Below are 15,595 nucleotides of genomic sequence, written 5' to 3'. Positions count from 1 at the left end.
TTGCTGATCTCAAATGAACAAAAGATGGAGATGTCTACAGACTCACGTCTTGAGACCTTTACCAAAATGCATATCACTGCTACTAAACAGTTTTAAAACGAAACTTTTCTTCAAGAGAACTCATACAAAACCAAGAATGTGCATTAATAAAATAAAGGTCAACTGAAGTCGGACAGACGTTCATTATTGTGCGCCACAGGGCTGCCAGTCACAAATTACGGACATGGTAGTACAAACCAATGATGTTTATTTTGCAGTCACAATGCTTACACTATATGTAGCAGACATCCAAACAAACAATTCAACCAGCTACCTTATCACTCGATGGACCCAACACACAGTCGCCAAAACACACATTCACGTCAGGGAACCAAGAGAAAAATAAAGAGAACTTAATAAACATCCATAAGTGTTGGACATGGTTAAGAGATGAGCTAATTCTTCACAAACAGTTAGCAGCAACATCCGTCGAGTAGCACAAGTTGCAAATACATTCCGTCCGGGTTCTGTTTTTAAATTTACTACGTTCTGTTTACGCTTCTCAGTTATTAAAAATAAAACGGGAATCCTTCTGAGGGGGAGTGAAAAAACGTGAGGGGTTAAAGCTAAAGACAACTGACCAGAGTGATCCGCTGCTGTTGCCCGTGAGACCTATCGGGGTCTTTTGTTAAGGACAAGGCTACATTCAAAAGGCTTCACTACCGAAGAACGCCAGATCGACAATAAAGCCACGAAAGACTGGAAGCATGTGAGTTCAAAAAGCAGGGAAACGGTTGACGAAAGCTCAGAGAGCAACTTCACCACAACCATAAGTCACTTTATCTAATCAAATCCACAAAAGACATGATCAAATCCTTTAGAGACAAAAGGGAGGGGAACAGTCGTGTTCTCAGAAAGATTGTAAAAAAGATCTATGGGTCGTTTTAGGGCTGTTCCCAGGTCAGCGACGAGCAGATCTCGGAACAAACTTGATGGTGACGCCGGTGGGATGTCACGACAGCTCTCACGTGGGAAGGGTTGACCCAAGATTGACTTGACACCATGCCCATAAACGTTATAAATGAGGGAAATGTTAAACCTTTTGAAGACGTAACTGCAATAAAGTGTATTTACAAACTCATCTGTGCACCAATGTTTGTTCCATAGATTTAATCTGAAGAAAAAAACAAATTGAACCTTTGACCCCGCCCATGTCCCGTCCCCCTCCACAGACGGGTGTCAATCCCAACACTCACGCCACCCGGATATAAACAAATCTCTCTCTCTCTCTCTCCATACAGACAAACCCACACTTCAGCACAGCTGCACTAACTTACTAGACTGTAAAAAGATTCAATCACACTCATTATTTTTCTTAAATCGTAATCATTATAAACATTGTTGAAAATGTTATGAAAAAAATGTACACTTTTTTCCTTATGTGTTTCTATACAAGGCAGGCAAAAGCAGAGTGCTATGTATTACAGCTCATCTTAACCCTTGCTTTCCACAGACACGCGCTCCAACACACTCACGCAAACACACAGACACTCAACGCCCGTTTTTCCATCATCCCTAAGAGCTTTTGGACTTCTGCCGGCCGCTCTAGATTCCACACAGGTGCTGTCCCACACCCCAAACCCATTCCCTACCATTCCCCTCCTCTCTCTTTGGACTTTGAGCCCCAAATGACAAGAGAATGGCCAAAGTGAATGACCTCTAGAAACTGGCTTTAAAATATGTATATATTTATATGTGTATATATATAAAAAGGGACGGTGGGGAGGTGTGAGGGATTTAGGGATTGGGGAGCGGGAGGTGCAGGCTTGCGCAGCGGTGGTCCCCCGGCATCCGGGCCAGGGGCGGGTGGGAGTACAGGGCGGGGCTGGGCCACGTGGGCGGGGCCTGGTTCTCTATGGAATGTCAGCTCATCATATCGTTGCTGTTTACCCCGTATGTGGAATTCTTCATGGAGTCATTGACTTCTCTTCTAAATACTGAAAGATTCTGTGTAAACCTGGAAGTACAGAGGGAAAATCTAAAATTGATGGAACTGGAATAAATAAAAAATACAAGGAATTCAGTGAAAAATACACAAAAACAAAACTGTATTGAAATTACCTGTCTCTGTTTTTTGTAAGCAAGTTTCTCTCTATGCCCTCCATGAGATTTTCAAAGCATAAGTGCATGGCTTGCTGCTTTTCCGGTGGCTGGCTGTTCACAATGCTGTTCCTTAGATCTGCAAAATACTTCACACACAAACATAACACTCTGATCAGACAACCCCTAATAATAAAATAACGGACAAAACCCAATAACTAATGGACATTTATACCAACAACATATACCCAACTGCATCACTCACCTTCTCATTGAGTAGAATCAAACCAAGAAGTGGCCGTGACATAGACCACTGATTCCTACAATCTTCGAAAATGATGATATTCAACACTGTGGACAGCATCTGGACAATAACAGTTACACAATGATTAACAATTAAACAAACAATTATTATCAGTTAGTTTTCTCAATGTCCATCTTGATGAAAAAAAAGCGATATATATCCTCTATTTGACATATTTCATAATTTCTTTACTCTTAAGTCTCTGCACTTTGTATTATTATTTATTTACTAACAACGCAATGTTGTGAAAAGAGTTATAAAATAATTCAAACTGAACAGATTACTCCGGTTATTATGGCTTAAGTTAAATAAAATAAAATATCAGTCTAATGCAATTTTTTTTTGAAAATGTTGCTTCAGAAATAAACATGTTTAAGGCACTAAAATTATTAAATGAAAACAAACAAAACCAGTATCAACCAAAAAACTTGAGCAGAAAGAAATAAAAACAAATTCTGTGTAAAAGTATGGAGAGAAAATCTAAAATTGCGGCAACGAAGAAATTATCATAAAATACAAACTACACTTACATTTCCTTCTAAAGGAATTAAATAATATATAATTACTTAATTGAAACTGAATTAAAAATAAATGTCTCTGTTTTTATTCATAATAATAAATACAACAACATAAAGATAATATTTACATAAATATACAGGCATGTGATTGGCCATGAACAAAAAAGAAGGAACATATGCTGTAGTGTCATCAGCATGAATATCAGTATTTGGAAAGCGCAAATTTTTTACATTTACATATTCATTAGAACCTTTATTGCAACATGACTTTTAAACGAGAAGTAATTGAACCATTATTATTAATATTTCAAGCCATTACATTTTGTATGGCCATTTCGCGATTTCAGAATATTGTCAAAGATGTTGCTGTAATGATATCAGACGAATCCGAATTCCAAAATGTTGAGGTTCATTTTGTTATTTAAACTGGCAAAACACTGTTCAGATCCCGACTGAAATGAAAACGAACCTTAATAAAAATAACAAAGTACTGACTCATTTTTTAAAGTACTGACTCATCTACAGTATATTTGGTTTCTTTCCACGGACTCTCTGGATGCGTTAGTGTTTTGGACTTGCGCCAGGCCGATAGTATAACATAAAAGTACTTCAAGAGCATTTTGAAACCATAGTCTACAGAACAGTATGTAAAAGTATGTTTCTGGATCTCACCTGCTGGATCATCTCAGGGTGCTGCTGCATTATATGAAGGAAGCGGTCACTCTCTTGGGCCATAGGCGCCGCTCTTTTCTTGGTGCTGCGTGAAAGCTGCTTGAACAGATAAGTAACTATGTGGTCCAGGCTGGAGCAGCAACCAGTGCACACCATTGTGTCTGTAAAGGAAGGGAAAAACATCACCACCCACCATATGATGACTTCAGCTATACATCTCTGAGGCAAACGTCTCCAGCCAGAGGTTTGCAAACACACGGTTCACAAAAGCTGTTCCTTACCAAGTGCTGTAAGCCCCTCTGATATGGAGGACAGGATGTACATGACTACATGAGGTTCCAGGCTGGCGATGAAGTTCATATGGTCTTGAGTTAGCACCTCCAGAAGAGAGTAGTAGGACTGACTGAGCTTTGGATAGTCCTGCAAGAAGAAGAGAACAAATCAACCAATGCAAATGGTAAAGGACACAACAATGCTACTTTAAATCACGTATGGAGAATGGTCTCACCAGCAGGTCACTGTGAGGGATGGATAGGAGCAGCTTTATGAAGGTCTGCAGGGCGTTGTCTAGGGCATCATCCCCGTATAGCCGGAAGACACCGAAGTTGACGTAGTTGCCGCTTAGTACGGCTTTCAGCATAGAGAAACAGATGGAGATTCCCTTTAGCTTCAGTGCGTATACCTGATCTTTTGGCACCTCACCCAGCGTCAGGATTCGATTCCCTTTAAAAAAAAACATAAAAAAATATTTAAAATTGCTAGTTCATGTTAGCTAATGCATGAACTAACGTTACCAAATACAACCTATTGTAAAGTGTTCTAACATTTATAAGTTCTCACAAGAAAAAAATGAAAAACTACAGTGTAGTATTTGTGGAATTGCATTAAACAATCTGTAGGAGAAATCGCTTTGTAAAGATGAAGAAGTCAAGCACAGAAGAGGAGGATGTACCATATGTTGTTATCATCTTGCTTGTCTCTCTGAACAGCAGGATTCCATTTGGTGAAGACACGTCAAATTGTAATCTTTGTGACCTACAAGGCAGAAAATGAATTTTATAAACCATGAACTACATACAGAATCATTATAAAACATGAACTACTACAGGATCATGTTTACGTACCTATTGTGGACGAGCTCGGCCATGAGTTTAAGGACCGGTGTGGTGCAGGCAGGTACATGATACCAGAGCTCTATTGCCCGCTGTAAAATGGGCATGTAGGTAGGGTAACTGTGCAGAAAAGAACTGTTAAGGAAAACGTTGATAATAGCATACAGCCACAACCTGAAATTTTTATTTTGACAAGAAGATGTTTGTTTGAATCATATACTGAAACTTTCAAAGTCTGTTTAAATGCAACTTTTCTATTTTAAATGACTCTCTCATGCCCTGGTTTAAATACAGATGTCACATGCTCAAAATGTATGATTTTCCTAATTGAATGGCTCTCCATAGCAAAACTGGCTCAACCAATGGCACAAGTTCGGGGCGGGCCAACCCGTTTGATTTTTGCATTTACATTTGGTCTAAAGGATACATCCAATCGAAAAGCATCATAAAGCTGGTCTTGGCATTGAAGGCGAAGGCAATTCCTCTCAGATCTCTCACCAGTCCCACTAAAGTCCTCTGAAAGAAACAAACATCTGTTCATCCACCATGTGAAAAACAAGATTTTAAGAGGTTTACAAAAAAGATGACATCTTACTTTAGCTTCTTGTTCATTGAAGGTGTTGGTGCTGAACATCTGAGCGACGGCTTCAAACGCAGCAGTAAGAGGAAGCATGAACTGCTCAAACTGGTCCTCATCCTCTCCTGTCAAAACACAGCGTATAACTACCGGTGTCTAGAAGTGCTAACTAACTGTTCCTGTTCTCTTGTTAAAAAGACAGCCTACAACAGAATGGAACACAATGCAATGATCCTTTTAATGTAAAATGCGAATTACGTAAACGTTAACCTACAATTTCTATAGTAGGTAGGTACCCTTACCCAAATCTACCATAAGAAGTCTCCCCAAGGCTGTGTAGAAAGTTGTCCGACACCTCATGTCGCTGAGGTTGGCCTGATTGTTCACGCCCAGGAAAGAAAAGTGCTCACTCTGTCACACAAAAGGAATTGCCAGTTTGTTACAGTGCAAAGTAACTGTAGAAGTAACTGATTTGAGGTTGGTGACTTACTGTATGGTTGTTTAGCATGAACTGGACAGCGCTGAGCTTCACTAGTTTTCTAACACTGCTGTAAGTGAGAACAGAGGTTAAGGAAATATTGCAAACCCTATTTGTCGTCTAGAACGTTTCAGATAGAATAATGACGACTCTGCAGTGTCATGAGCAAAGCTGATATTGTTAAGGATATCCAATAGAGAGGTCATTGAGAAGCTGTAGTGTCTTTGATGTGATTGGTTCGCACTGTCCCCAGTACTTCAAGTTGGTGATTCTACATCAAAACAGAAGTTTTAGTAACTTAACTAGCAACTTTTTTAACAAATAAACATTTACATGATGACAATAATTATTTGATGGTTGACATATACTCACATTTTCCCAATGAAAACACTAAGTACCATGGTCTCATCATTCAGCCCAAGAACTTCTGATAGTCTCCGATACAACTGGGGATCAAACAAAAAAATTTCTGTTATATTATATTTACGCAAAATGTATTTTCCCACTAAAACATGTAGTCCTGACATCTAAAGTATTGTTAATAGTTGGTTATGCAACACTGTCTCATGGAAATTTGTGACATTGTACATTTGTGACATCAGACTAGCAACCCTACAAGTGCGTTTACAAAGCCACCTTAAATAAAAACAGATAAAACAAAACCGCACAACACGGCATACTAAAGAACTGAGGTTTTACAAATCCCAGATGCAACACAATCACAAAAGTCGGCCAATCTGAGAGTTTCAAAAGTAAACTGCGCATGCTACGAGGGGTCAGTAATGAACTCCCTGCAAGCAAATTTTCCTGTGTTTGTTTTGTTGTTTACACAAACAAGCTAAGAAATTTCGTCTCTCGAAACCTTTCGTACAGTTCAGACTCGCACAAACAGACCAAACACGATTACCTTTGATGATTTTTGCACCTGGTCACCGATATAGATCTTGCGGAACTGTTCGAAGAAACTGAGCATGGCCAACTCGAGCTTTTCATTTCCAGCTTGTGCCAGTCGAGAGTCTGTGAGATTCATTAACTGCAAAACCCTGAAAAGGACAAAAGGCAAACATTCAGGAACTATCCACACGATTGACATTTCATTATTATGTGCAGACGATTCCTCACCGACACACAAGCTCCCCGTCCATGGCGTCCTGCTCATCTGTGCTTGCGAAAGAAACTCTTCCTCCGATCACTGCGCCAATGATGTACACCAGCCATGTCAAACGGCCTGAACAGAATCATACTGTAAGCCAAGTATAGTCTTTTACCATTTTATTACATGTCTGGACTTGTGTTTAATCTCACCCTCCTGTACTGCTATATCCATCGTGCTGGAGTTGGTGGACTGCAGAAGCTCTTGGTAGGACTGGGCCGACTGGTCGAAGAGCTGGACCAGCAGGGCACAGGTCTTCTCATATTCGCATCGCCCGATGGTCGACAGCTGGTCCAACTGTTGCTGCACCAAACCGGCATCATCCAAGGGGTCTTCAAGACCATCCCTTTGCAAACCAGAAATACCATGCTGTGACAACTCATTTGACATGTTTGATCATTTTAATATATTTATTATAAGATAACGTTCTACATAGCCTTCAATTTAATTGTGACTATTCATGTGAAGTGCATACCATGCCATTAACTACATACACAGGTACGTAGAGCAGTCTATTTTCATTATCTCACCTCAAAATGACGTGTACGGACTCCAGGCGAGATGTGATGTAGGCTTTGGTCACCTCAGGGGTGTAGGTCTCCAACATGTGGGGTTCTGTGGCCTTCACGTATGGGACAGAGGCGGCCAAACGCTGCCATAGACTCAGCAGATAGTGCACACTGTTGGGTGCAAACTCCCAGTGCTGCGAGACATCAAACATTTTATACATTTTAATAAAAAAAACACTCATCTTAATGCGATTTTGATTTCAGCAGCAACCTGGTCATTATTTGGCTTCTGGTTGACTTTATATTTGTTTTATGTGCTGTTGAGTTAAAGTTAATGTAGAATTTAGCTGTGGGTTTAGAATGCAGAGGCTTTGACTCACCTGTAGACTAGTTACGGTGAAGTTAGCGATCAGTCTGATGACCTCGGGGTAGTTTTCGACTTTTACCAGCTCTCCTAACTGATAGTTGCTCTTGAGTCGAGCCAGCAGACGGCAGAACTCATGGTAGTTGTTTGGATCTGACAAACTCTATAAAAAATGATTTCAAACAAATATTTGCACATTTAACAAAGCAGTTGTCTGAAAGCGAAAAAAAACATAGTCATATAGTTTTTTTATGGTCTATATACAGTATATGTATGACAGAAAATAATGACAAAAAGTTATTTACAAGTGGTTTACGTTAATCTGAATATGAAGAGTTTGGTTCCAAAACGAGATAACTCATTAAACAGATTTTCAATTTTTATCATGTTTTATTGTGTTAGCTAGCTGTATTATTTTAGTTATCATAGCTTGAATCCAAACAAACCAACTGCAGTTTGATATTAATTGAAATGCACATTAAAAAACAAGATTTTGGAACCAAACACTTCATCTATTTTCAAGTTTCATAACATTTCTACCACTGATTTTTATACTATTTGAGATTATACTATTTGATACCAAGTATATTTTGAACAATATTTCTCATTTAGGTACCTTTCCTTCTAAAATGACAAACGCTTATAAAGATGCTTATTAACAAGTAGAAAGATTGGTGTCATACCTGTGGGTTCTCCAATATTCTCTTGACACCATCCACTAAATGTGAAAGGAACTTTGCTCTTTCGGCGTTGTTGAAGAGAGACCTCCGGACAGATGCTATCTGAACTAGACAAGACAAAACCTGAAAGAAAGTTTAAAAAGCACATTTAACACAAGATTTAGAGGAATAGTTTGTTTATCTCCATGTGCGTCTCTAGCTGTTAATCTCACACTTACCAGGGGGGAAAGCGAGGGAGGGATGGAATGATACAGATCAAAAAACAGCTGCAAGGTCGAGGAATCCAAAAAGGCTACGAATGAGAAAAAACTCAAATGAGCAATTCATTTTTTTTAAACATTTAATACCTAATGGAGAAATAATAAGTCTTGAAAACACAGGCGTACAACACATTAAGACTGACATCATAGAGAATATGGAAGCTCACCTGATCTCCAGCTGGTGGGGATCTGGACGGTGCACAGATCATCTGAGGACTCATCGGTTGATGTACCGATGAAGTCAAAGTTGAGGCAGTTGTGGGCCAGTTTGAGCAGCTGCATGAGCAGCCCGTGCTGGCTCTCATCGTTTAGATTCAAGTTCTTCCCAGATGCCTGAACACATACAGAACAAGCCACTGAGCCTCATATATGAAATTTAAGTGTGCTGAACATACTACTGCTTTTCTATGAGAACGCTGAAGAGACTGATGAGTTTATCCCTTACCTGCTTGAGAAGGTTGCAGGAAAGTGTGAAGATGTCAAACAAAGAGGAATCTCGAAACGATGACGCGATCTTCCTGTGTTTTGTGAGCGGATGCGATGAATCTGCCTGGAGAAGCAAAAACTAGGCTTTATAAATCTTTAGTGTGACTTTCGCTTCCTGAACTTCCTATAAACATTTCAGATGTATATATATATATATATATATATTTATATCAAAATGTTTAGCTATCTCCTAAATTATGAACTGATATTCAAAAGTGTTAAATTAATGCCGTGAAGGAATTATAGTGGGATTGTCTTAATGTCAATAAACGTACAGCAATAATACAAGCTCACATACAGGAGAAAACATCATAACAGACACGATAGAGAGCAGAGAAACTTACTTGGTTAATCTCATTGGTTAACTGAGAAAGTATTGTTACTCCTATGATGCAGTGTTCCACACTATCCTGAAATAAAAAAAGAGGCATTTAAATACTTCAACTTAATGAATCCTAAAATAATTTAACCCTTTGTGGAACATTTGAAAAACTTGAAATTAATTTGCATTAAACCGCATCAATTCCACACATGATTTAATCCTCAAAGTGCATTAAAGCTATAAAACATTTTCTGGAAAAATCACACCAGCTTAGCGATAAAAAAAGACATTTGAATTTTCTAACATGCTCAAAATCATAATTTAAGCCTTCATTCAGAATACAAGTGTATGTCTGAAAAAAAAAAAAAAAAGAGTATGGTTGGCTAAAGCGATATAACCAAAATGAGACACTAGGTTGAAAAAAAACTTGACCGATCATTTGATTCGCAAATGTGTTTACATTTAACAAGAGGCTGACCAAGACATTGTTTTTTTCTTCTTAAAAATAGCATTACTGTGAACTCTTTATCTTAGTTATGAGCCATAATAACAGTGACAAAGATCTTACCTGCAAAAATCTTGTCACATCGACTATGACATTCCTGAAGACGTAATCTTCCTTTTGGCAGTCGAACCAGCCAAGCTTGGTGATTCTGGCGTACAGCTGGATCAGGGCTTGTGTCACAAAGGCAGCAAGCTTTGGCCGGGTTGCCAGATAATTAAGAACATAATTTCCTAAGGAACAATAGGTATATAAGTAATTTCAGTAAGGTTTAATGCTGTTAGATGAGGACCTTATAGGATTTTTTATTCTATACAACTTGTTTTTTTTAGTAAGGACAGAAGAAGCCCATCCACAAAACAGACAATAACAAGAACTTAATAGATCAGCGCCGTCAACAACACCACAACTATGACAACGGAGGAACAATGTGAAAGCATGTTTTAAACTTACGAATGTCAATGCGTTGTTCTAGGGGAAGCGGGTTACTCGTACGGGATACCAACTTGGAGAGACTCGTCGCAGCCAGCAACTGTGAGTATGACGACTGTAAAAAATGACATAAAAACACGATATCAGGTGACCCTCAGCAATACCGATCAGAAGGAAAACATGATGCTATTTCCAGTTGTTGCTTGACCTAGTACTTAGTAGAAAGAATTGGTATCTTTAACAATGATGTCAGATCACTTCGGTCATCCTGTTCTACAGCTTTGAAAAAGTTGAATTCTTACACTTCCTCTCTCCAGCAACAGCTGGCATTTACTCAGGCAGTCGGGATTGTTGGTGAACTCCACCAGCGCTTTCTCTGCCTGCACACGTGTGGTGGTGTCTGTGGTCTCATATAGCTGCTTGCACAGGATCTCTAGCTGGGCTAGGCTCTGAAAGAGACGGGCAAAAAAAACATACAGATATTAATGTAAAAATCCCAGTTTATCTTAAACCGTTTCGAAGAACACCTTAAGAACATGTCTTTCGTAAAGCATTACAAACTCCACCATGTAAATGTGTTTGTCCTGAAGGTCACAGAAAGTAAGATGACCTACTAGGAGATACAACTAAGTGTCATTATCCATTATGACAACCGCATGGCTGTAAAACCTACCAACCCAGTACTAAAGATCCAGAAAACACACCCATGCAGTGGCAAGTGACGTTATAACACCAGCTCAACTGTTCCATTAATGTCACAACATATTTTTTAAGACCTTGCATTAAGCGAACCGCCGGGCTGTCGAGTATTGCTTCATGCAGAATAAATGAGGGAAAAAAAACGTGCTTGTGCAAAAATCACCACCATGATATGATGACATGAGAGGTTGCCAGGGTGTTGCTATGCAGTTTCTAGGCTGTGGCGGGAGGTTGCCAGAGCACTGCTATATAGTCTAAAAGTGGTTATTGCTGGCCCAAAAGATAACAGAGCCCATCTCACAAATCTCTGATATCCAGGTTCACTGTAGATGAGATGTTGAGCAAATTCATGTTTATAAAACACCAGATCTTATATACATCTCATGCTAGGCATCCGCTATATTTTGACGTTTTTGTTCCGGGTCACTAGGATAGTATCTGGATTATGCACGAATGAAAAATTAGACTGTAACTGAGAAGTCACTGATAATGGCAAGCAAAGAGCTAACCCGTGTTATGCAGCAAAACAGAGCCTTTGACTCTAAACAGTTCTTTGTTCCCTAGTGGAGCAGAACCACACAAAAATCAACATCAGCAGAAAAAACAGCAACGACAACACATGCAGAGCTCCCTCTACAAAGTTCATGTCTAGTTTACAAAGACGCTATTGAGTGAATCCTGGGTTAAATGAACAGCAACGTAAACCTAACGTAAAGTTGGCGATTCATCGCACGATCACGTATGCTTACGCAACTTATTGCGACGTGAATCAAGGGCCCCGAAAAGAACAGGGAGTACCCAAAAAGTTATTGGAAACAGAGATATAATGCATTTTGCATCCGAACAGATAAATTTCATGTTGAATTGGAAGGAGCTGCGCAGTTGAGATAAGACAACTCAAGATAGACTGAAGGTGTGGGTTTGAAGAACCGACGAAACTGCAAAAATGGTTATGCCTACTTTAAATTTAGTAGTAAGTGGTTGAAAGCTAAATGAACATGTGGGTATTAAATAATTATATTTCACACGCATATACCACAAGGCAATAGCAATATTTTCAAGTCGCTGAGCATTTAAAAACGAAGCCTCAAATGCCGAGTCACTTTAACTGCCCTCCAAAAACGAGTTGACATTTACACAAATGTACGTCGACTAAAACATGCAGAACTTTAATTTCGGGTTCAAGACAAGCACACGGCTAAGACCAACAATGTGTGTCCTTTAACAAAGCAGCCCGATCATGTGATAATAAATAATATATTACTGCAAATAGAATGACTTCTTTATCACCTACTAGACACATGACAACAACAGGAAAGCTCATGTTTACTGTTGATCCCTCAGATGGGAAGCAGGCAAAAAAACACACACTATTTAACACTATATAACAAACAGTTATTTAACACCATTTTGGAGACCCCCTTAAACTTTGACCTCAAATATGACCTGTCAGCTGTCATAGACACGTTGTTTACAACAAGTGACTGTGAAATGCTAGTGTAGTGTTCATCTGTGATGCCCAGGCTGTCAAGAGCAGCAATGTCTGACATTATAACAACACAAAACTTGAGGTGTAGAACTAGAGAAACTATTTCTCCATGAGCGCGCATGAAAGGGGGTTGCCAAGTTTGTCTCACAAATCCCCACACGAACGTGAACAATATTGTGAAATACAATCGAGTTAGAAAAGAGTGGATCTGGATGTAACGCTAAAGGCAACCGGGCTGAATGTACAGCGCGTATTTCGTTAGCACGTTATAAAACATCGCGATAAACAACGAGACTTTTTGCACAATTATAAACGATAAAATAAAGTATATTGGACGTAAATATCACAAATAACACTTGTGGTGCAAACCTTTGCATTTAATCACTTCGTCGAAGTAATACCTTAAACTGTCCTGTTAACCAGTAAGTTAACCGTTACACTTATAAATCACAAGCAAAATGTGTATATTACTATTATTTTAACCGTGATGTGGTCATTTACAGACTATAAACATTTTTAAAGGATTTATTATTCTACGATTTAAACAAAATAAGTGAATTCTCGCTGGGCTTTTGCTTTGGCGAGGCGGCGCGCGGGAGAATCTCATGAGTTAGCAAGTGAGCTACAGGCTAACATCGCGAGGAGCTTGCAGAGCCGAGAAAACGGATCACATTTGGTTACCGCAACACTATGACAGATAACTGAATGCATATGTGCCCTCGAGCTCACCGAAAAGCTTAACTCTTCAACTAAATCTCGCTGAGCTCGATTTACTGTTGGCTTTATATACGAGGCCAGTGCATTCAATGCATTGTAAGCGGCTGAATGAGAGATGCTGCCTTGTTTACAGTGTAAAACATTACTGTCGCTATGGAGTTGCATGCGAATAATATAAATGATCTCTCAGGCGCCGCCGATCCGCGTTGCTTCAAATAAAACTCTTTGCATTTTGCTTTCAGGCAACTTTCATCAATGCCGCACACTGCACAGTTCTGTCTTATCATGGACCACAGAGTTAAAATCAACATGATGACAGGCCACAAGTCAACACTTGGTAATCGCATCCAATAAACCATGCTAGTCAGCGTCTCCCGCAACGCGATGCATGCATTTAAAACAAACACGTCTGCATCGCCGAAATGAGCCTCGGAATCCATCAGCTGACTGCAGTGGATCAGAAGTGATCAATATAATAATAGCAAAACAAAATCATTTACTTACCTGCACATGATCCGCCATTTTGCTCCATTCATGCTCCTCTCACTCCCCCTGACAATGAGCATGCGCGCATCTGCCCACAATCACCGAAACATTTACGCAATTGGCGCACGTAGTAATAAAGCCAGATGTTCGCCGAATGCTTCGTGAATAGCTCTACGACAGATCCAGCGCCGAATCCAACGCCGAAAAGAGCCTTTGTTTACATGCTTCTTAAAGTGAAACTGCAAATTCAAATATTAGAGGTCACGTGGAATTGTATCTAATAATAGCAAAGCCTCTTCGACGGTGCTTAGTTGCAAGTTAAGAAATAATGATGTCAAAGTTTCGAAAAGGTTTTATGAGTTGTATTACTTCTGTTTTAAATGTTATTCTCGTTGCTACCATAGGTGAAGGTCATGCTATTTTTGTCAGAATCATGAAGGTGTATTTCTGCGCACAAACTCTTGAATTAATAATAATATAGTGACATATGTTTAAATAACATCAAGAGTTTGAATGTCAATGTACATTTTGAGAATATTGTACAACGTATTTATTTTCGTATTAAAAAAATGAAATGTGCAATATACATAGGATTTCTGTATTTGTGAAGACATAAGAGACCAAAATACAGCAATTGGATGTGAATGAAATAACCAATAATAATGGTTAAGACGGTGAAAAATGCATAGATTTAGCAAATGCAAACCATCTGTGAAAACATGCGTCTCATTATTTAACTGATATCATAATCATTATGAAAAGCCCACACAACATACATAATTCAGTAAAATTTAATATATTTATATATATATACATATAGCCAAACTTTTTTTTTTTTTAATTTTAAATAAGTTTTTACAATCATTAATTCAAAATGTCATTTATTGACATGAGATCCATTCATAAATAATTCATAATGAAGAACAAACGAGAGAGGATCACAGTAGTATATTTTTTCCAAAGGCATTATAAGAGACCTGTGTGATCTGTGTTTAAATATATATAGCATTATTACAAACATACAGAAATAAGTACTTATGGGAACCGTTTGTGATGCTGTGAGGTTGGTGACATCTGATGTGCATCTAAACAAAGAACAATTTGAGTTATAGAGGTTTTAAGATGCGGAAACTGACAGGTTTTACACTCTCCAGCAAACCTTGAAAGATCCAAGGCTTACTTTGGAAGTTTCACTCTGAATGAGCTGAGCCATGAACAGCTCATTTAAAATGTTCACTGAAGTGAAAGAGAGTTGGGCAGGATTAGGTGCTTTTTCACTCACAGAGTTTATGTTCCTTATTATTGTAATGGTTTTATCACACTGACTCAGACTCTTATCAGTTTTGAAACTACCATTGAGGAACTTCTTATACATGGATACAAAGTCATACCTTTCAAAATAGAAAGAGATGTGTCTTGAACTCCTCTAATAGACGGACCGATTAGTTAGATTGGTCAAGTTTATTTAACACAGTGCACCTTTGCAACATAGCCGATAACATGTTGTTACACAATAGGGGTAGGTTGTCAAAATCAGATCAGATCAGATCTGTCAGATCCTTCTTTTAAATAAAAGCTATAAATAAGCTATATTAAGCTTTCTGACAGCACAACATTTACTTAACAAGAGTTATTTTAACATCTAGCCTAAATGTATATTTAAAGACTTATTTATAATCTAATTGCCCGTTGGTAAGTGCTGTAATAACCCCTAATGGTCACAAAGGGGCACTAGATGCATGCTCAAAATCTTGTT

General features: G+C 38.7%; 1 protein-coding gene across 2 annotated transcripts; it reads right to left on the bottom strand.

Moving 5' to 3' along the window:
- Positions 1-227: 227 nt before the first annotated feature.
- Positions 228-13,979, bottom strand: xpo7 (exportin 7). Of its 2 annotated transcripts, none has more exons than XM_056737509.1 (28): positions 13,858-13,979; positions 10,751-10,897; positions 10,470-10,563; positions 10,083-10,249; positions 9,537-9,602; positions 9,152-9,271; positions 8,874-9,039; positions 8,665-8,738; positions 8,450-8,569; positions 7,783-7,929; positions 7,424-7,596; positions 7,046-7,239; positions 6,863-6,968; positions 6,648-6,783; positions 6,113-6,186; positions 5,931-6,011; positions 5,753-5,816; positions 5,565-5,673; positions 5,281-5,387; positions 5,113-5,201; positions 4,698-4,805; positions 4,526-4,608; positions 4,082-4,296; positions 3,855-3,993; positions 3,574-3,734; positions 2,345-2,443; positions 2,101-2,228; positions 228-1,996 (listed from the first exon to the last, which is right to left on the bottom strand). In XM_056737509.1, the coding sequence occupies exons 1-28, from the start codon at positions 13,873-13,875 to the stop codon at positions 1,903-1,905; spliced, it is 3,279 nt and encodes a 1,092-aa protein (XP_056593487.1). In that variant the 5' UTR covers positions 13,876-13,979; the 3' UTR covers positions 228-1,902. The 2 variants fall into 2 exon arrangements, with proteins under 2 accessions (XP_056593487.1, XP_056593488.1); XM_056737510.1 differs by having other exon boundaries at positions 9,152-9,256; positions 13,858-13,978.
- Between the last annotated feature and the right edge of the window lie 1,616 nt (positions 13,980-15,595).

The sequence above is a fragment of the Triplophysa dalaica genome, chromosome 22, assembly GCF_015846415.1.
Source record: "Triplophysa dalaica isolate WHDGS20190420 chromosome 22, ASM1584641v1, whole genome shotgun sequence".
In the NCBI taxonomy this organism is placed as follows: Eukaryota; Metazoa; Chordata; class Actinopteri; order Cypriniformes; family Nemacheilidae; genus Triplophysa; species Triplophysa dalaica.
Note: the sequence above shows the minus strand (reverse complement) of the source record. Positions and strands in the feature narration are given on the sequence as shown.

Excerpts from the sequence above, each read along its gene's own strand:
- xpo7 (XM_056737509.1), bottom strand. Across the intron at positions 9,603-10,082 it reads ATGTGACAAGATTTTTGCAG|GATAGTGTGGAACACTGCAT; the intron begins GTAAGATCTTTG and ends TTTTTATTTCAG. Across the intron at positions 3,994-4,081 it reads TCCCTCACAGTGACCTGCTG|GACTATCCAAAGCTCAGTCA; the intron begins GTGAGACCATTC and ends TTCTTCTTGCAG.